This window comes from Elephas maximus, chromosome 3 (genome assembly GCF_024166365.1).
Source record: "Elephas maximus indicus isolate mEleMax1 chromosome 3, mEleMax1 primary haplotype, whole genome shotgun sequence".
NCBI lineage: Eukaryota > Metazoa > Chordata > Mammalia > Proboscidea > Elephantidae > Elephas > Elephas maximus.
This window is the reverse complement of record NC_064821.1, coordinates 18,606,535-18,623,731: the sequence shown is the minus strand read 5'-3', so window position 1 is coordinate 18,623,731 and position 17,197 is coordinate 18,606,535. Positions and strand designations below refer to the sequence as shown.

At 40.2% G+C, this 17,197-nt stretch overlaps 1 protein-coding gene across 1 annotated transcript; it reads left to right on the top strand.

Moving 5' to 3' along the window:
* Positions 1-8,966: 8,966 nt before the first annotated feature.
* LOC126074069 (olfactory receptor 7D4-like) lies at positions 8,967-9,947 on the top strand. Its single transcript, XM_049881403.1, has one exon. The coding sequence runs from the start codon at positions 8,967-8,969 to the stop codon at positions 9,897-9,899; it is 933 nt and encodes a 310-aa protein (XP_049737360.1). The 3' UTR covers positions 9,900-9,947.
* The last annotated feature ends 7,250 nt before the right edge of the window (positions 9,948-17,197 follow it).

The following is a 17,197-nucleotide window of genomic DNA, read 5'->3' as shown; positions in this document are numbered from 1 at the left end:
AGTAAACCCCCAGGTGAATAGGAGAAGCTGGACTATAAGAAGAAGAATGGGGCATCAGGATTGGAGGAAGACTCATTAACAACTTGCATTATGCAGATGACACAACCTTGCTTGCTGAAAGTGAAGAGGACTTGAAGCACTTACTAATGAAGATCAAAGACCACAGCCTTCAGTATGGATTACACCTCAACATAAAGAAAACAAAAATCCTAACAACTGAACCAATAGGCAACACCATGATAAACAGAGAAAAGATTGAAGTTGTCAAGGATTTCATTTTACTTGGAGCCACAATCAATACCCATGGAACCAGCAGTGAAGAAATCAAGACGCATTGCATTGGGTAAATCTGCTGCATAGGACCTCTTCAAAGTGTTGAAGAGCAAAGATGTCACCTTGAAAACTAAGGTGTGCCTGACCCAACCCATGGTATTTTCAATCATATCATATGCATGGGAAAGCTGGACAATGAATAAGGAAGACCAAAGAATTGATACCTTTGAATTGTGGTGTTGCCGAAGAATATTGAATATACTACAGACTGCCAAAAGAAGGAACAAACCTGTCTTAGAAGAAGTACAGCCAGGATGCTCCTTAGAGGCAAGGATGGCGAGACTACGTCTTACATACTTTGGACATATTGTCAGGAGGGAACGGTCCCTGGAGAAGGACATCATGCTTGGCAGAGTACAGGGTCAGTGGAAAAGAAGAAGACCCTCAATGAGGTGGATTGACACAGTGGCTGCAACAATGAGCTCAAGCATAGCAACGATTGTAAGGATGGCTCAGGACCGGGCAGTGTTTCGCTCTGTTCTGCATAGGGTCGCTAGGAGTCGGAACCAACTCGACGGCACCTAACAACAACAGGTAAATCTTATCTCTTCTTTTTTTTTTTTTAATGACATCAGCCAGGCCATTGTTTTCTCTGTACATTGTCAGGCTTAAAGAACAGGGTCAATAAGTGTTACAGGTATGATGATGGAAGACTGCACTTGTTGATGAGCCCTTGGGGACAGAAAAGGAGAAAGTTTTCATTATATCCTTGGAAAGGAGAATTGGAAAAGACTTCCATAGAGGGAGTGATGCTTGAACCGAGATCTTCAACAGTAAGCTTTCGCTGTGTAGTTGGGCCATGGAACAAGTATTTCAAGAGTAGGAGGTTTTGTGAACAACTGGACATAGCATTCTGGAAAATGTAATCTGGCATAGCTGGACGAAGGGGCCTCTTTCAGGTAGGGAGAGGGATGGTGTGAGGCAAAAGTGAGTATCAACCCAGCTAGGAAGAATTCACAAAACCTTTGAGTCAAGCCAGCTCTTGGATTCTCCATCACAAAGGAGATTTGTACAGACCTTTTAGGCTAGTGGTTCTCAACCCCAGCTGCACGTTAGAACCAGCTCCCAAAATTCTAATTCAATTGGTCTTAGGTGGGGCCTGGGCATGGTGACCCCCTATGTTATAGAGTAGAACTGCTCCACAGAGTTTTCTTTGTTTGACTTGGAACTACTAGACAACTAAGAACAACAATCCTTACGGAAGCAGATCGTTAGGTCTTTCTTCTGTGGTGCCACTGGGTGGGTTTAAAGTGCCAATCTTTTTTTCTTTTGCTTTCGGTGAAAGTTTACAGCTCAAGTTAATTTTTCAGACAAAAATTTATACACATTGTTTTGTGACATTAGATGCAATACCCACCATGTAAGAACACATTCCCCCTTTCCACTCCAGGTTCCCTATGTCCATTCAACAAGTTCGTGCCCCTTCCTGTCTTCTCACCCTGCCTCTGGACAGGAGCTGCCCATTTGGTCTCCTGTATCCTATTGAACTTAGAAGCACACTCCTCACACGTAAGTGAATCTTATCAAGCACAGCTGAACTTTGGGAACAATTGCCCTAGGGGATTTGCTAAAACGGATCAATGAAGGAGTCATACAGGGCTGCGTCTTTAGAGATCTAAGGGCTCCTCACCTCCCAATGGTTATCTACAAATAATGACACATTTGTTTTCAACATTATAATATTTATGCACACTTTCTTTGTCATTGTATTGCATTTGCTTGAATTAGCAGAATATTATTAAATACTTATTTCTAGCATTAGTCCTTTGAATATTCATTAATTGCCATTTCTTAATGCTTCCAAGGTGAATGCCGTCTCTCATTTAAAAATCAACATCCTTTATCATTTTAAAGATATATCCCCATTTTTCTAGTTTGAGAGCCTGAATTACACTTCCTTCCCAACATACACCATCATTTGCAGTGATGCTTGTTAAAAATGATCAAATATATTTTGATTTCTATTGAAAGTAACATTTGTCCTCATGAAGTCACTGGACCAACATTCCCAATTCAATATTTAAAAAAGTAAAATTTTTGAAGGAATGAGCTATGGGAGAGCACATGTTCACTTTGCGTGTAATGGCATGCGCTGCCTTCCAGCCAAAACAAAGAGATACTTAACAAGTGGAGTGAACACAAATAACAATTTTACATCACAGCAATGGCAGGAAAGGAGGTGAGATTTACAAGGTTGGCAATCAATTGTGAAACTTTCTTTACATCAGTTTCTAGTCTAATTCAAATCTCTCATTCTTTACACTAATGCACTATTTCTAAAATGAAAAGCATAAATAATTTTAAGATGAAAGTTTAGCGATACAGGAAAAAAAGAACAAAAAACAAACCCATTGCACTGGCGTCGAGGCTGGTATATTTATAGTGTTCAAATTCTCTATTTTCCTATTGATCTTCCCTCTCAATACACTGTTTTTCGTTAGTCTTCAGTACGGCTTGAAATTCTTCCTTTAGTACCATCGGTTGCTGAACTTATGCTTTGTCCTTAAATGGTTGAATGTCAATCAATTATTTTTGGTATAAAGAAAACCAAACCCCACGGCTGTCGAGTCGATTCCAACTCATAGCAACACTATAGGACAGAGTAGAACTGCCCCACAGAGTTTCCAAGGAGCAGCTGGTGGATTCGATAGTGACTGTGTATTCCTTCCATCTTTTTTTTTAAATGCTTCTTGCATTGCTCAATATTTTCCCTGTAGAATCCTTCACCATTGCAACTCAAATTTTGAATCTTTTCTTCAGCTTTTTCAGCTTCAGAAATGCTAAGCGCATTCTTCCCTTTGGTTTTCTACCTCCAGGTCTTTGCCCAAGTCGTTATAATCCTTTGACTTCTTGACCTGCCCTTTGAAATCTTCTATTCTGCTCTTTTACTTAATCATTCCCCCTTTCGTTTTAGCTACTCAATGTTCAAAAGCAAGTTTCAGAGTCTCTTCTGACATCCATTTTGATCTTTTCTTTGTCTCCTGTCTTTTTAATGACCTCTTGCTTTCTTCACGTGTGATGTCCTTGATGGCATTGCACAACTTGGCTGGTCTTCGGTCATTAGTGTTCAAGGAGTCAAATCTATTCTTGAGATGGCCTGTAAATTCAGGAGGGATGTGCTTAAGGAGGTACTTTGGCTCTTGTGGACTTGTTCTAATTTTCTTTAGTTTTAAGCTGAACTTGTATATGAGCAATTAATGGTCTGTTCCAGAGTTGGCCCCTGGCCTTGTTGTGACTGATAACGTTGAGCTTTTCCATCGACTCTTTCCACAGAAGTAATTGATTTGATTCCAGTATATTCCGTCTGGTGAGGTCCATGTGTATAGTCTCCATTTAAGTTGGTGAAAAAAAGGTATTTGCAATAAAGAAGTCGTTGGTCTTGCAAAATTTCTATCCTGTGATCTCCAGCATCATTTCTATCACCAAGGCCACATTTTCCAACCACCAATTCTTCTTCTTTGTTTCCATCCTTAGCATTCCAATTACCAGTAATTATCAATGCATCCTGATTGCATATTTGATCACTTTCAGACTGCGGAAATTGGTAAAAATCTTTAGTTTCTTCATCTTTGACCTTGGTGGTTGATGCCTAAATTTGAATAATAGTCTTAACTGGCCTTTCTTGTTGGCTTATGGATATTATTCTATCACTGACAGCATTGTACTTCAGGATAGATCTTGAAATATTCTTTTTGATGTTGAATGCAACACCATTCCTCTTCAAGTTGTCATTCCCAGCATAGTAGACCATATGATTGTCTGATTCAAAATGGCCAATACCAGTCCAGATCAGCTCACTAATGCCTAGTATATTGATGTTTATGCATGCCATTTCTTTTTTGATGATTTCCAATTTTCCTTGATTCGTACTTTGGACGTTCCAGGTTCTGATCATTAATGGCTGTTTGCAGCTGTTTATTCCCATTTTGAGTGGTGCCACATCAGCAAATGAAGGTCCAAAAAGCTTGGCTCCATCTATGTCATTAATGTTGACTCTACTCTGAGGAGATCGCTCTTCTTCCCCTGTTGTCTTTTAAGTGCCTTCCAACCTGAGGGACTCAACTTCTAGCACCCTATCAGACAAAGTTCTGCTGCTATTCAAAGGGTTTTGGTGGCTACTTCTTTTCAAAAGTAGACCGCAGGGCCCTTCTTCCTAGTCTCTCTTACTCTGGAAGCTCAGGTGAAACTTATCTGCCATGGGTTACACTGGTGGTATTTGAAAACTGGCAGCATTGCTTCCAGCATCACAGTAACAGGCAAGCCCCCACAGTATGACAAACTGACAGACACTCGGGGGATAATAATGATAGAAATAATAAAAAAAGACAAAATAACAGAGTTGGGGAGGATGTGTAGATATTTCTGATGGCAATATAAAATGGAAGAAGACCTCTCTTTATGTGCTGGGGTCAGAGTTGAAGAAATCTGAAGCACAAACTCCCCAGGTGGGTCACTGGGAGTGATGTTATGTTAGGCCATTTATACTTCCACCCCTCGATTTCTGGAGCCAGATATTCTACATGTTGGGAACACAGAACATTATGATTGTCATTAATTTACTGCATATACTAAATCAAATCCAAACTTGTTGACATCAGGTCGATTCCAACTGCTAGTGACTTTATATGACAGGATAGAGCTATCCCATAGGTTTTCCAAAGCTGTAATCTTTACAGAAACAGACCGCCCCATTTTTCTTCTGCAGAGCAGCTGATGGGTTTGAATCACCAGCGTTTTGATTAACAACTGATCTCTTAACCACCGTACCACCAGGGCTTCTTCGGTGTATGCAGCATCCTGAAAATTAGGTAGTCATAACTACCTATGTAGTCAAATGTTGCAGTATGTATGATGATTATCTTTAAAATTAATTACTTTCCCATACTACCACTATTTTTTCTTTCAATTCTCCCATACTCCAAATTGACTTTAGGCTGTGCTTTATCTCTCTCCTTCCCTTTCCTGACAAACTTTTGCAAAATAGGTCTTCACCTGCCACCTACATTTCTTCAATACACAATCATTCTTCAACCACCCCACTTGAATTATTTCTGACCCCACCCCTTTTTTTAGAAAGCCAGGAAGTAAACAGAGCCCTCTCTAAGATGAACAAAGTTTTCATGTCACTAAGTGCAACTCAAGGGATATTTTTCAGTCCTTGTCTTATTAGTTCTTTAACAGCACTAAAAGTATTGACCAGCTCCCATTCTTCATATAGAACCTGTTTGCCTGCATAACCTTGAGGACACTAAGTGTTGCACAAAATCGCTGAATATTCTTTAAGGCAAACACTTCCTAAGGTGGGATTTCACACTGAGAAGGATGGTTCCTAGTATTGGTTCTTTGCAGCAGTTCACTTTGGTTCAGGGACAGCTTGTTATTTTAAACCGAAACTAAAGACAGAAAAATTTGTCCTTGGAGGAAATAAATCCATCTCACAAACCCCTCACCTGACACTGTTGTCTACAAAGAGACAAAATTGGCAGAAAAATTTTCATTTTATGTTTTTTGGGATTGGCTGCTAACCCAAAGCTGAATCCACCAGCTGCTCCTTAGAAACCCTCTGAGGCAATACCACTGTGTCCTGTAAGGTCGCTAGGAGTCTGAATTGACTTGAAGGCAGTGTTTTTTTTTTTTTTTTTTTGTCTTTGTACCCATGGGAGGTGAATTGTTGAGAGAGTGAAAGGACAATAGAACAATTTATTTAATGAAGAGCTCTGAGATTCAACCTGGGAGACTCTGGAAACTTTAAACATGTCCTCATTGTCCCTCACCCTATGAATACTTGATCCCAGCCTTGGTGAAAACCAAATTGGGCTTCTCAGAGACAGACCATGGAGAAGAGAAACTTCTTCAGTGGTACCATCAGAAAGAGTTAGTGTTTCCCTTTCAGGGCTGGCGGAATAAGAAGGAAAAGAGGAACAGAAGTGTGTACTGGGACTCATCTCTCTGGTAAGGGCACTGAAACCTTCCATACTTGCTTAGGAATGTGAGCTTCCTGTACTTTGAACCACTTTAGTTTCCACTGTAGCCTGTCTTTTCCAGCTCTCGTGTTTCTTCTTTGTCTTTCTGGAATCTAGACCTCTCTCCAAGAAGAGTTAGAAATGGCCATTGATTGAATGTATAATTTTCTGAAGAAACTCTGACTCAACCAGCTATGATACTTTATCTTATCTCTCTCATCAAACATCACTTCTCCAATCTCTTTTATAAGTTATAGAGTGCTGTTAGATTTCTTACATCCAGTAATTTATCCATTACCTACTCAAAGAAAATCTATTATAAGGGAGGTATTGTCTATTTTGTTCCAAATATGTTTCAGTTTTTCTGTATATTCCCTAAGTATTTTTGCTTAAATAAAATGTTACTGGTTTCCTAATATTTCTTTAGTACCCTGCCAACTTACTGATAGCACTTAAAAGTTCTATTTGTATGCTATTTCTCCTTAGTGTCTTCAATATCATCTACAAATAGTATAATTATTTTCGAGGTTTAGTACTCAGACCCATTTCCTTTTCTCATCTTAAATGATAAAGGAGAATGACTAAAGTGGGATTAGATTGCCTTGCCTTATTCATGAATTTAGTAGAAATATTTTAGTGTTTTAATGTAGATTTTCCTGTTGGCTGTGGTATTCAAACTGCCATACCATATTGAGTTAAGGCAATGGTGGGCAAACAAAGTTACAACCTCTGCCACAGGAGTAAACATAAAATTACCCATGAAAGAGGCACATCCAGGAAGAGTACTGGATGCTCTATTTGTGGGCCTCACAAGCTCTGTCCTGTCTACACTTCATCCTCTGCTCTCTATCTCACTGACCTCTTTAATCTCTTCCATTACCAAGCTCACTGCCCCACAGGGAATTAAGCCTTCTGTTTTCTCAAACTATAGTGCTTGTCCCTTCCTTACTTTCTCTGACTTACAATTATCTACTCTTCTTCTGTCAGTGAAAAGTCCTGTTTCAGAGAAGCCTTTCATACTCATTTGCACAGACTAAATTATCTGTCCTCAGTGATTTTTTTCTCTTTTTAATTAATTTCCCTTCTTTATGCATGAATAATACTATTTTCCTTTTTTGGAAAATGTTAACATTTATTTTCAAATCTTAAGTCTGACTTTTAATTTTCTTTGGTTTAATTTGCTCTATAGAAGTGTTTAATATTTTAATCTAATCTATCCATTATATACCTTGTAATAAACTCCACTGATGTTAGTACAACACATCCTCTTTCAAGAGCATGTACACATGAGCACACACATGCTTTGTATTTGATTTTAATGGTTGTGTGCTTTTGTTTCCTCCCTTTATTTACAGAGTCCACATGGCCTTTCCTGTTCTTGGAAGAATCCATCTGGCAGGTGGTTTCTGCGATAGGGAGCCATAGTGATCTTCCCTAATTGGAATTGCTGCATGGAGGCCAAAAGAGGTAACTTACTTGTGTTTATAATGATCACAATTCCACCCTTGATGGCTGCCTTAGTTTAAAGGGGATGTTGATAAATGATCGATATGCAAGACAGATTGATTGTGACAATAAAAACAGAAAATCACAATTATCAAGTGTCTACTCTATCACAGGCACCATACTAGAAAAATGACATGCTTCATCTCATTTAATTCACTCATCAATCTCATTATATAGGGAATACTTACTACTCTCCTTGGAGAAGTGAGTTATCTACAGCTAAGAGTGATAAGTAACTTTCTCATGGTCACATACGTAGTATGTTGGTAGAGCCAAAGTTCTATTCCAGGGAGTATGATTCATACACTCATTTTTGAAATCACAGCTTTATACTGTAGTGTGGGAGAATTATATGTCTAAAATAATTGTTACAGAAGGAAGAGATTAATAATAATAATTGCTATTATTAATTGGAAGGCCTGTTAGTGCAGTGGTTAAGTGCTAAGCTATAACTTGAAAGTTAGACATTTGAAACCAACCAGCTGCTCTGCCGGAGAGAGATGTGTCAGTCCTGTTTGATAAAGATAAAAGACCTGGAAACCGTACGGGGAAGTTCTACTCTATCATGTAAGTCTGCCTTGTGTTGGAATTGACTTGACCGCAATTTTTTTTCTTTCAGTATTACTAATTGAGAACCTCCTGTTCACAAAGACATTTATTTCTAAACCTCATAAAGAAGGTAGTAGTATTAACTAGATTTTTAAAAACGAAAAAATAAGGCACCAAGAGTTAACTGTCAAATCAGTAGGATGTGACAGGTCACATTTAAGATATGGATTTTCAACTCAGGTGACTTTTATACTCTAACACAGAGCTACGAGAATGAAGGAGGTATGGAGATTGTAATGGAAAAATACATACTTGTGAGTTCACATAACATGTTTTCAATTAGCTTTGAATGGTCATATTGGTTTATGTGTATAGATTCAAGTAGGAAAATTAGAACCAGTGAGTAGAAGGTAAAAAGAGATTTTTGCTAAAATATCTAAATAAGTATACACATTTGAAAAGGAAAAGCGCTACCTTTGACTGCGAGAGTCCTTGTCTTTGGAAGGACTCAATAACAAAATACAGGTGGTATCGTAAAGGTGATGACTAGCTGAGATGGTAGTTGGCTGTTCATTGAATGTTGCTTTTACTTCCTCCAGCCTACGCACTAACTACATGGAAGCAGAAAACCAAACAAAAATTTCTGAATTCTTCCTGCTGGGCCTCTCAGAGGATTCTGAACATCAGCCCCTCTTCTATGGGCTCTTCCTGTCCATGTACCTGGTCACTGTGCGTGGGAACCTGTTCATCATACTGGCCGTCAGCTTTGACCACCACCTCCACACCCCCATGTACTTCTTCCTCTCCAACCTGTCCTTTGTTGACATCTGTTTCATCACTACCACGGTCCCAAAGATGCTGGTGAACATCCAGACACAGAGCAAAGTCATCTCCTACATAGGATGCCTCACGCAGGTGTATTTCTTCATGATTTTTGCTGGACTGGACAATTTTCTCCTGTCCTTGATGGCTTATGACCGGTTCGTGGCCATCTGTCACCCCCTGCACTATACAGTCATCATGAACCCCCAGCTCTGTGGATTCTTGGTTCTGATGTCTTGGGTCATCATTTTCTGGGCCTCTCTGCTTCACATTCTATTGATCAGACAGCTGAAATTCTGCATAGGCACTGAAATTCCACACTTCTTCTGTGAACTGGCTCAGATTATCAAATCGGCCTGTTCTGATACCCTCATCATTAACATCTTCTTGTATATGTTGATTATCCTGCTAGCTGTGTTTCCCCTATTAGGGATCCTCTTCTCTTACTCTCAGATTGTCTCGTCTTTAATGATCATGTCCTCTGCTGGGGGAAAGTATAAGGCATTTTCCACCTGTGGGTCTCAGCTGTCCGTGGTCTCCTTGTTCTATGGAACAGGCCTTGGGGTCTTCCTCAGTTCTACTGTGATCCATTCTTCCCAGAGAGTCTCTATTGCCTCAGTGATGTACACTGTGGTCACACCCATGCTGAACCCCTTCATATACAGCCTAAGGAATAAGGATATGAAGGCAGCCCTGGGAAGGATGCTTTGTAGAGCAGCCTCTTAACCATGATGATGGCCACTGGCCTCAGGGCTAAATGGGCGTCATGGTCCCCAAAGCCAAACGTTATGAATTTAAATATCCTGATTCTTTTTTCTTCCTGAAAAAACATGCATCTTTTCTTCCAATTCTAAAGCAATTATGATTTGCTTTCTAATTGTTACTGTAACATTTTTTCTCAAGTCTTTCCTAAGTGAATCCTTTTGACTCTTTCCTATGTGCTGTCCACAATGTTCCTTCTTTGGTCAGCTTTCTTAGAGCTATTCCTGCAAATTCCAACCTTAGATTTGCTGCATTAATATTGTTAAGTGCAGATGTGGTTTCCCAAAAGGTTAGTCTCTCAAGCATTGATAACTTTCGCCTTCATTTGGTTATGTGTGTGTTTTTCCCTGAAGGAAAGAAAATTAAATCATACAAGAGCCATAACCAAATGCTTGCCACATCTGGACTGTGCTTATTGTTTTACACATATGATTTCATTTAACCCTGATAATATTTCTTTGAGGTATATTTTTATTCACCCTAGTTTTCAGAGGAAGAGTCTGAGATTGGGATGGATCGAAACCTTGCAAACTTTCATTGATTTAATACTCTTAGTTTGGCTATCTTACTTTTCATAAGAATAATGATGGGATTTTGAACTTCAAGGATGGGAATCTAGATTTCATAGAAGGTTTTTTCAGAAGATTCATAGTAATATACTGCATTGGATAATATGAGACTTAGATTGATTCTTTTTGGTCCTTCCTTGCTTCTTTTCTTTCCTCTTTCTTTCTTCTTCTTTACTTTCTTCCTTTCCTTATTTTATTTTACCTTTATGTCTCATCCTTGCAGTTTTAGGATATATTCCCCAGGATCCCAAAACATGTAGTAATGAAATAGAAGTTTTTTCCCCACGTGGTTTAATTTTTTGGCACTCCCTGAAGGTGTCATCAGAATGGTAGTTACACACCTGTGGGATATATTCAGAACTTCATTTTTTGAATAGATTATTGGTAGAACTGAGTCTGTTTAGTGAAAGGTAGAGTAGCAGATGCTGTCAATCAATGCTCCATCTACATTCCTTGGGGTTGTCTCACCATCTCTATTGCACAGCAGTCTGACTGTCAATGGATAGCACCAGCTGGAACCTACTTTGTCAAATGCATGGTGGCAGAAGTGACCCAGAATTAGGTATCTCCAGGGGCAGCCTTCATCGAGAGGTGTACGATATACCTCTTTACTTAGGCGGAATTCTGAGATGGGGGTTTTGCACATATTCCAGAATTTTCTCAGGATGAAAACTGCTCATTCAATGTGGTGGCTGACTCAATGCAATCTTTATCAGATGTATTTAATTCCCTGTGTCACTTCTCTCCCATCCATATTCCTTGCTCTTTTAAGTAAATTTCTTGCACTTGAATCCTTGTCTCAGTGTCTGCTTCTGTGGAAACCAAAACTAAGAAAGCTGATATAGACTATGAAGGATATTAAGGGAGTCATGAAAGGAACTGGGGACTTTGGGTCCAAAACAAAACTCAGAAGAAACAATTCACTGAAAAATAATAGTTTGTTAGTGAGAAAAGACTTGTTCGATGTGACTTCAATTCACTTTCATTCCATTAAGTTTAATCAAATGTGCATTTATTGTCTGCTATGTAAAAAGTGAGAAGGAGACCTGTGGGATATAAAAAAGAGAGAGAAAAAAAAAGATCTCAATTCAGAATAGTAAAAATAATCATATTGGTGTATATTAGAAACCGTTGTAAAGAAAAGTAAGTATTTTCAACCCGATATGAATAAATTCATGGAAAATTTTCTGAAAATTTATTTCTAACAGCTTTACTGATGTATGATTTGCTTGCCTTGAAATCAACCCATTGCTGTAATCCAATGGTTAAGTAAATTTATTGAGTTACACAATCGTCACCCCAATCCAGTTTTAGAGAGTCATGTACTACAAAGACAGAGACATTTGGTCAGAGGAATCTTAGATTGTGTTGAATATGTGGCATCCCCAATGACATAGGAGTCATGCAGTGCTCCAGGTCCATAAATATTTTAGAAAGCAATATTGTGTATTGGAGTCTTCTCCGGTAATGACCTCCTTTCCATAACTGTATATGAAACAGGTAGATAAGGAGAGTGTCCTGTTGCTCTCTCTTGTATTGCATGATTGATTAAAACAACTCCAGGAATTCTGAATTTATCCTGTAAGACATGTACTTATCATTTGGATGGCATCCTAATAGTATTTGGAAAAAAATAGTGTATTTGTAAACATTTAATTAGAGTAGGAAGAATATCTGTCCTATTTGTTTCATTCAAATCTCTTTCAATCTTACGCTTCCAGATTTACTGATACATTCATTTTATAGAAGGAATGTTTGTCAAGAAGCTACTACGTTTAAAGTGCTAGGGAGAAAGTCATGAAGAAAAATAGTTCCTGTCCTTATATAGGTTACATTTCAGTGGGGAAGAAAGAACACGAACAATAGAACCAATAAAAACATTTGAATTGTGGAAAGTGATATGAAAAAAAAAGAAAAAAAGGAGAAGCACCAAATAAATGGAGAAAGACTGTGAGATTTATTTCAGATAATATTTTCAATACCATGATAAAATAATAGAAAATGGCTAGAATGTTTTAGATAATACTTTTAATATTGTTCCTCAACAGTCTAGACCAGGGTTTCTTAACCCAAGCACTACTGACATCTTGGGCTAAATGTTCGTTGGTGGGTGTCTTAGGCCAGGTTCTCTAGAGGAGCGAAACCAAGAAAGAGTATAAATATATATAGAGAGAGAGATTTATATCAAGGAAATGACTCATGAGGTTGTAGAGGCTGTGATGTCCCAAGTTAGTGGGTGGGAATAGAGGCTTCTTATGATTCATGTAGCCGCAGAGACTGGCAAACCCAAGATCAGCAACTTGGACAGCAGAGCTGCTGCTCACAGGCTATAAAGTCCAATGAATTACAGGATCAGCAGGCAAGATTGCAGGTAAGCTTCTAACTCAAGGTCCAAGAACTGGAGGTTAGATGAACAGGCACTAGGCGCAGGATCCAGAATGAGTAAAAGTCTCGGCAGGCTGTCAGAACATCTCCCTACACTCCGTGCAGGCCACACGGCGGAGGAAACTCCCCTTTGACTGATTTGCTACTCACAGCAGATCCCATTATCGGGTTGATCACATATCAGATCTCAATGGGAAAGTGACCACAACATCGCACTACTGCCAAAACACTGAGAATCATGGCCTAATCAAGTTGAAACACAACCTTAAGCATCCCAGTCCACCACTTGTCAACTTGGCTCCTGTACACATCTCCTTAAACCATACATAATCTCTGAATAAACACAATTATAAAGTCAAGCTTACACTTAACATGAAACAACGAACACACCTACAACTGAAAAAACACTTGCTGTGTTTACATCTTATATTCTATAAGTGAAAAAAACAAAAATAATGGTGCACACATAAAAAACAGAAATATTTATGACAATTACAGCCCTCTTTTCTGCAACCGATCACATGACCATAACCGGTATTTAGAACTACAGTCTTCCACCACTCATTCTGTATTCCAATTGCCCTCAGCAAGCACTTCAGCTCATCATGGTTCTTTGCCTGGTGGGGTGACCTGAACCTTCATTCCTAAAGTAGTCATGTCAGAATTGGGTTGCTGAAGTTTTGCGTTGACTTGAACGCAGGGCATGGTAGTAGTAACTTTGGTTTTCAGTAGTGCTAAGAGATGCCCTAAGGGATCTGCTGCATTCCAGACATACCCTTTGTCTTAGTCATCCAGGGCTGCTATAACAGAAATACCACAAGTTGATGGCTTTAATAGACAGAAATTTATTTCCTCACAGTAAGGTAGGCTAAAAATCCAAATTCAGGGCATCAGCTCTAGGGGAAGTCATTATCTCTCTGTTGGCTCTGGAGGAAGGTCTTTGTCCTCAAACTTCCCCCGGCTGAGGAGCTTCTCAGGCACAGGAACCCCGGGTCCAAAGACGTGCTCTGCTCCAGGTGCTTCTTTCTTGGTGGTCTGAGGTCCCCCACTCTCTGCTTGCTTCTCTTTCCTTTTATCTCTTAAGAGATAAAGGTGGTGCAAGACAAACCCCAGGGAAACACCCTTTACATTGAAGCAAGTAGACAACCTGAGTAAGGGTGGTGTTACAATCCCACCTTAATCCTTTTAACATAAAATAGCAATCACAGAATGGAGGGCTACCACACAATACTGGGAATCATGGCCTAACCAAGTTGATACACAAATTTTTGAGCAGACATAATTCAATCCATGACACTTTTCTTACCTCCATTATATAACATCAACCTGATTTCCTCTTGGTAATCATTATCAATCACAATAGCCAGTATAGTAACTCCCTTCTTTGCCTGTTGATCCAGAGGAATAAGGGGCCCAAAGTGGCCAGGTGGCATTCTTAGCTTCCAGTTGAGTGGAATCAGTGATGTGTCTCCAGGTGGAAGAATTCATCCCTTTGGAACTAAGACCTCTAGACCTGCAGAGCATAAGGCCTCAGGAAGAGGAAGCAAAAATCTTGTGAGTGTGTCACTAGGGGCAATAATGAGTGGTGCCACTCCCATTTCCACCCCTTGATTCCTGGACCCGTGAATCCTGGCCATGGGAGATACAGCACCACATACTGGACACTGGTTTCGAGCATATACAGCTTTCTGGAGGACATTGTCCCAACCCTGTAAGGTATTGACACCAATCTGTTGCTGTAATTGTGTCTTTATGAGGCCATTTCATCATTCTATCAAGCTGGCTGCTTCAGGATGATGACAAACGTGGCAAGATCATTGAATTCCATAAGCATGGGCCAACTGCCACACTTCATTTGCTGTGAAGTGAATCTGTTGATCCGAGGCAATGCTGTGCAGGATACCATGATGATGGATAAGGTATCCTGTAAGTCCAAAGATGGTAGTTTTGGCAGAAGCATTGCATGCAGGGAAGACAAATCCATATCCTGAGTGTCTATTTCAATAAGAACAAAATGCTGCCCTTTCCATGATGGAAGTACTCCAGTGTAATTAACTTGCCACCAGTTTGCTGGCTGATCACCTCAAGGGATGGTGCCATATCAGGGACGCGGTGTTGGTGTCTGCTTCTGGCAGATTGGGCACTCAGCAGTGGCTGTAGCTAAGTCAGAATTGGTGAAAGGAATTCTATCCCTGCCACCATGACCACTTTGTTCATGAGCCCATTGGGCAATGACAGGAGTAACTGGGGAAAGAGGATAACTAGTTTCCACAAAACTAGTCATCCTAATCCCTTGATTGTTAAAATCTTCCTCTGCCAAGGTCACCTTTGGTGAGCGTTCACATGAGACACAGATATCTTCACTTCTTTGGCCCATTCAGAGAGGTCTATCCACACACTTCTTCCTTATAAATACTTTTTTATTTTCCAATCACGTTCCTTCCACTTTCCTGACCACCCAGCCAATCTATTGGCAATAGCCCATGAATATCAGTATAAAATTGCACATCTGGCCATTTCTCCTTCCAAGCAAAGTGAACAACCAGGCGCACTGCTCAAAGCTCTGCCCATTGGGAGGATTTCCCTTCACCACTGTCCTTCAGAGAGGTCCCAGAAAGGGGCTGTAGGGCTGCCGCTCTACACTTTCGAGTGGTGCCTTTATATGACACAGAGCCATTTGTAAACCAGGCACAAGTTTTCTCTTGCTCAGTCAACTGATCATAAGGAACTCTCCATGAGGCCATAGGTGCAGACTGGGAGGTGGAAGGTAATGTGACAGGAGTGGAGGCCATGGGCTTTTGGGTCACTTCCTCATGCAACTTACTTGTGCCTTCAGGTCCTGCTCAGGCTGTATCTCATAAATACCACTTCCATTTAATGATGGAATGCTGCTGTGCACGTCTAACTTTATGACTTTTGGGGGTCAAACAACACCTAGTTCATGAGGGGCAGCTCAGGCTGCATGGTGACTTATGTCCCATGGTTAAGCATTCCGTCTCTGCTAAGGCCCAGTAACAAGCCAAAAGGTGTTTCTCAAAAGGATAGTGGTTATCTGCAGAGGATGGCAGGGCTTTGCTCCAAAATGCTAAGGATTTAAACTGTGATTTACCAAAAGGGGCCTGTCAAAAACTCCAAACAGTATCTCTATCTGCCACAGTCACTTTGAGCACCATCAGATCAGCTGGATCATACGGCCCAAGAGTCAACAACTTGCACAGCACCCTGAACCTGTAGCAGAGTCTTCTCTTCTTCTGGGAACCACTCAAAAGTAGCACCTCTTCTAGTCACTTGATAAATTGTGTGGAGTAAAAAAAAAAAAATATTCTGGAGTAGCATACTCAAATGAGGAACAATCCAAAATTCAAAGAGGCCTACTAGGCATTGTGCCTCCTTTTTAGTTCTGGGAGGAGGCACATGCAGTAACATTTCCTTCACTTTAAAAGGAATATCTCAACATTCCCCACACCACTGGACCCCTAAATTTTCACTGAGGTGGAAGGTGCCTGAATTTTTGTGGGATTAATTTCCACACTCTAGCACACAATTGTTTGATTAATAAGTCCAGGGCCACTGACACTTCTTCCTTACTAAGTCTAGTCAGCATAATGTCATTAATGTCATGGACCAGTGTGACATTTTGTGGAAGGGGAAGGTGATCAAGGTCCCTGCAGACTAAATTATGATGCAGGTCTGGAGAGTTGATGTAGCTGTGAGGTAGGCAACTGAAGGTGTATTGCTGGCCTTGCCAGGTAAAGACAAACTGATTCTCATAGTCCTTCAAAACAGGTGTGGAGAAAAAGGCATTAGCCAGATCAATAGCTGCATACCAGGTATCAGGGGATGTATTAATTTGCTCAAGCATTGAGACCACATCTGGAACAGCAGCTGAAATTGGAGTCACCACCTGGTTAAATTTTTGATAATCCACTGTCATTCTCCAAGATCTGTTTTTTCCACAGACCAAGTAGGTGAGTTGAATGGGCATGTGGTGGGAATCAGTGTCCCTGCATCCTTCAAGTCCTTGATGGTGGCATTAATCTCTGCAATCCATCCAGGAATGTGGCATTGCTTTTGCTTTACTATTTTCCTAGGTAGGGGCACTTCTAATGGCTTCCAGTTAGCTTTTCCTACCATAACAGCTCTTACTCCTCTTGTCAGGGATTCAATGTGGCAGTTCCGCTAATTGCTGAGTATATCTATTCCAGTTATATATTCCGTAACTGGGGATGTCACTATAGGATGCGGTCAGGGACCCCCTGGACCTACAGTGAGATGGATGTGAGCTAAGACTCCATTAATAACCTGACA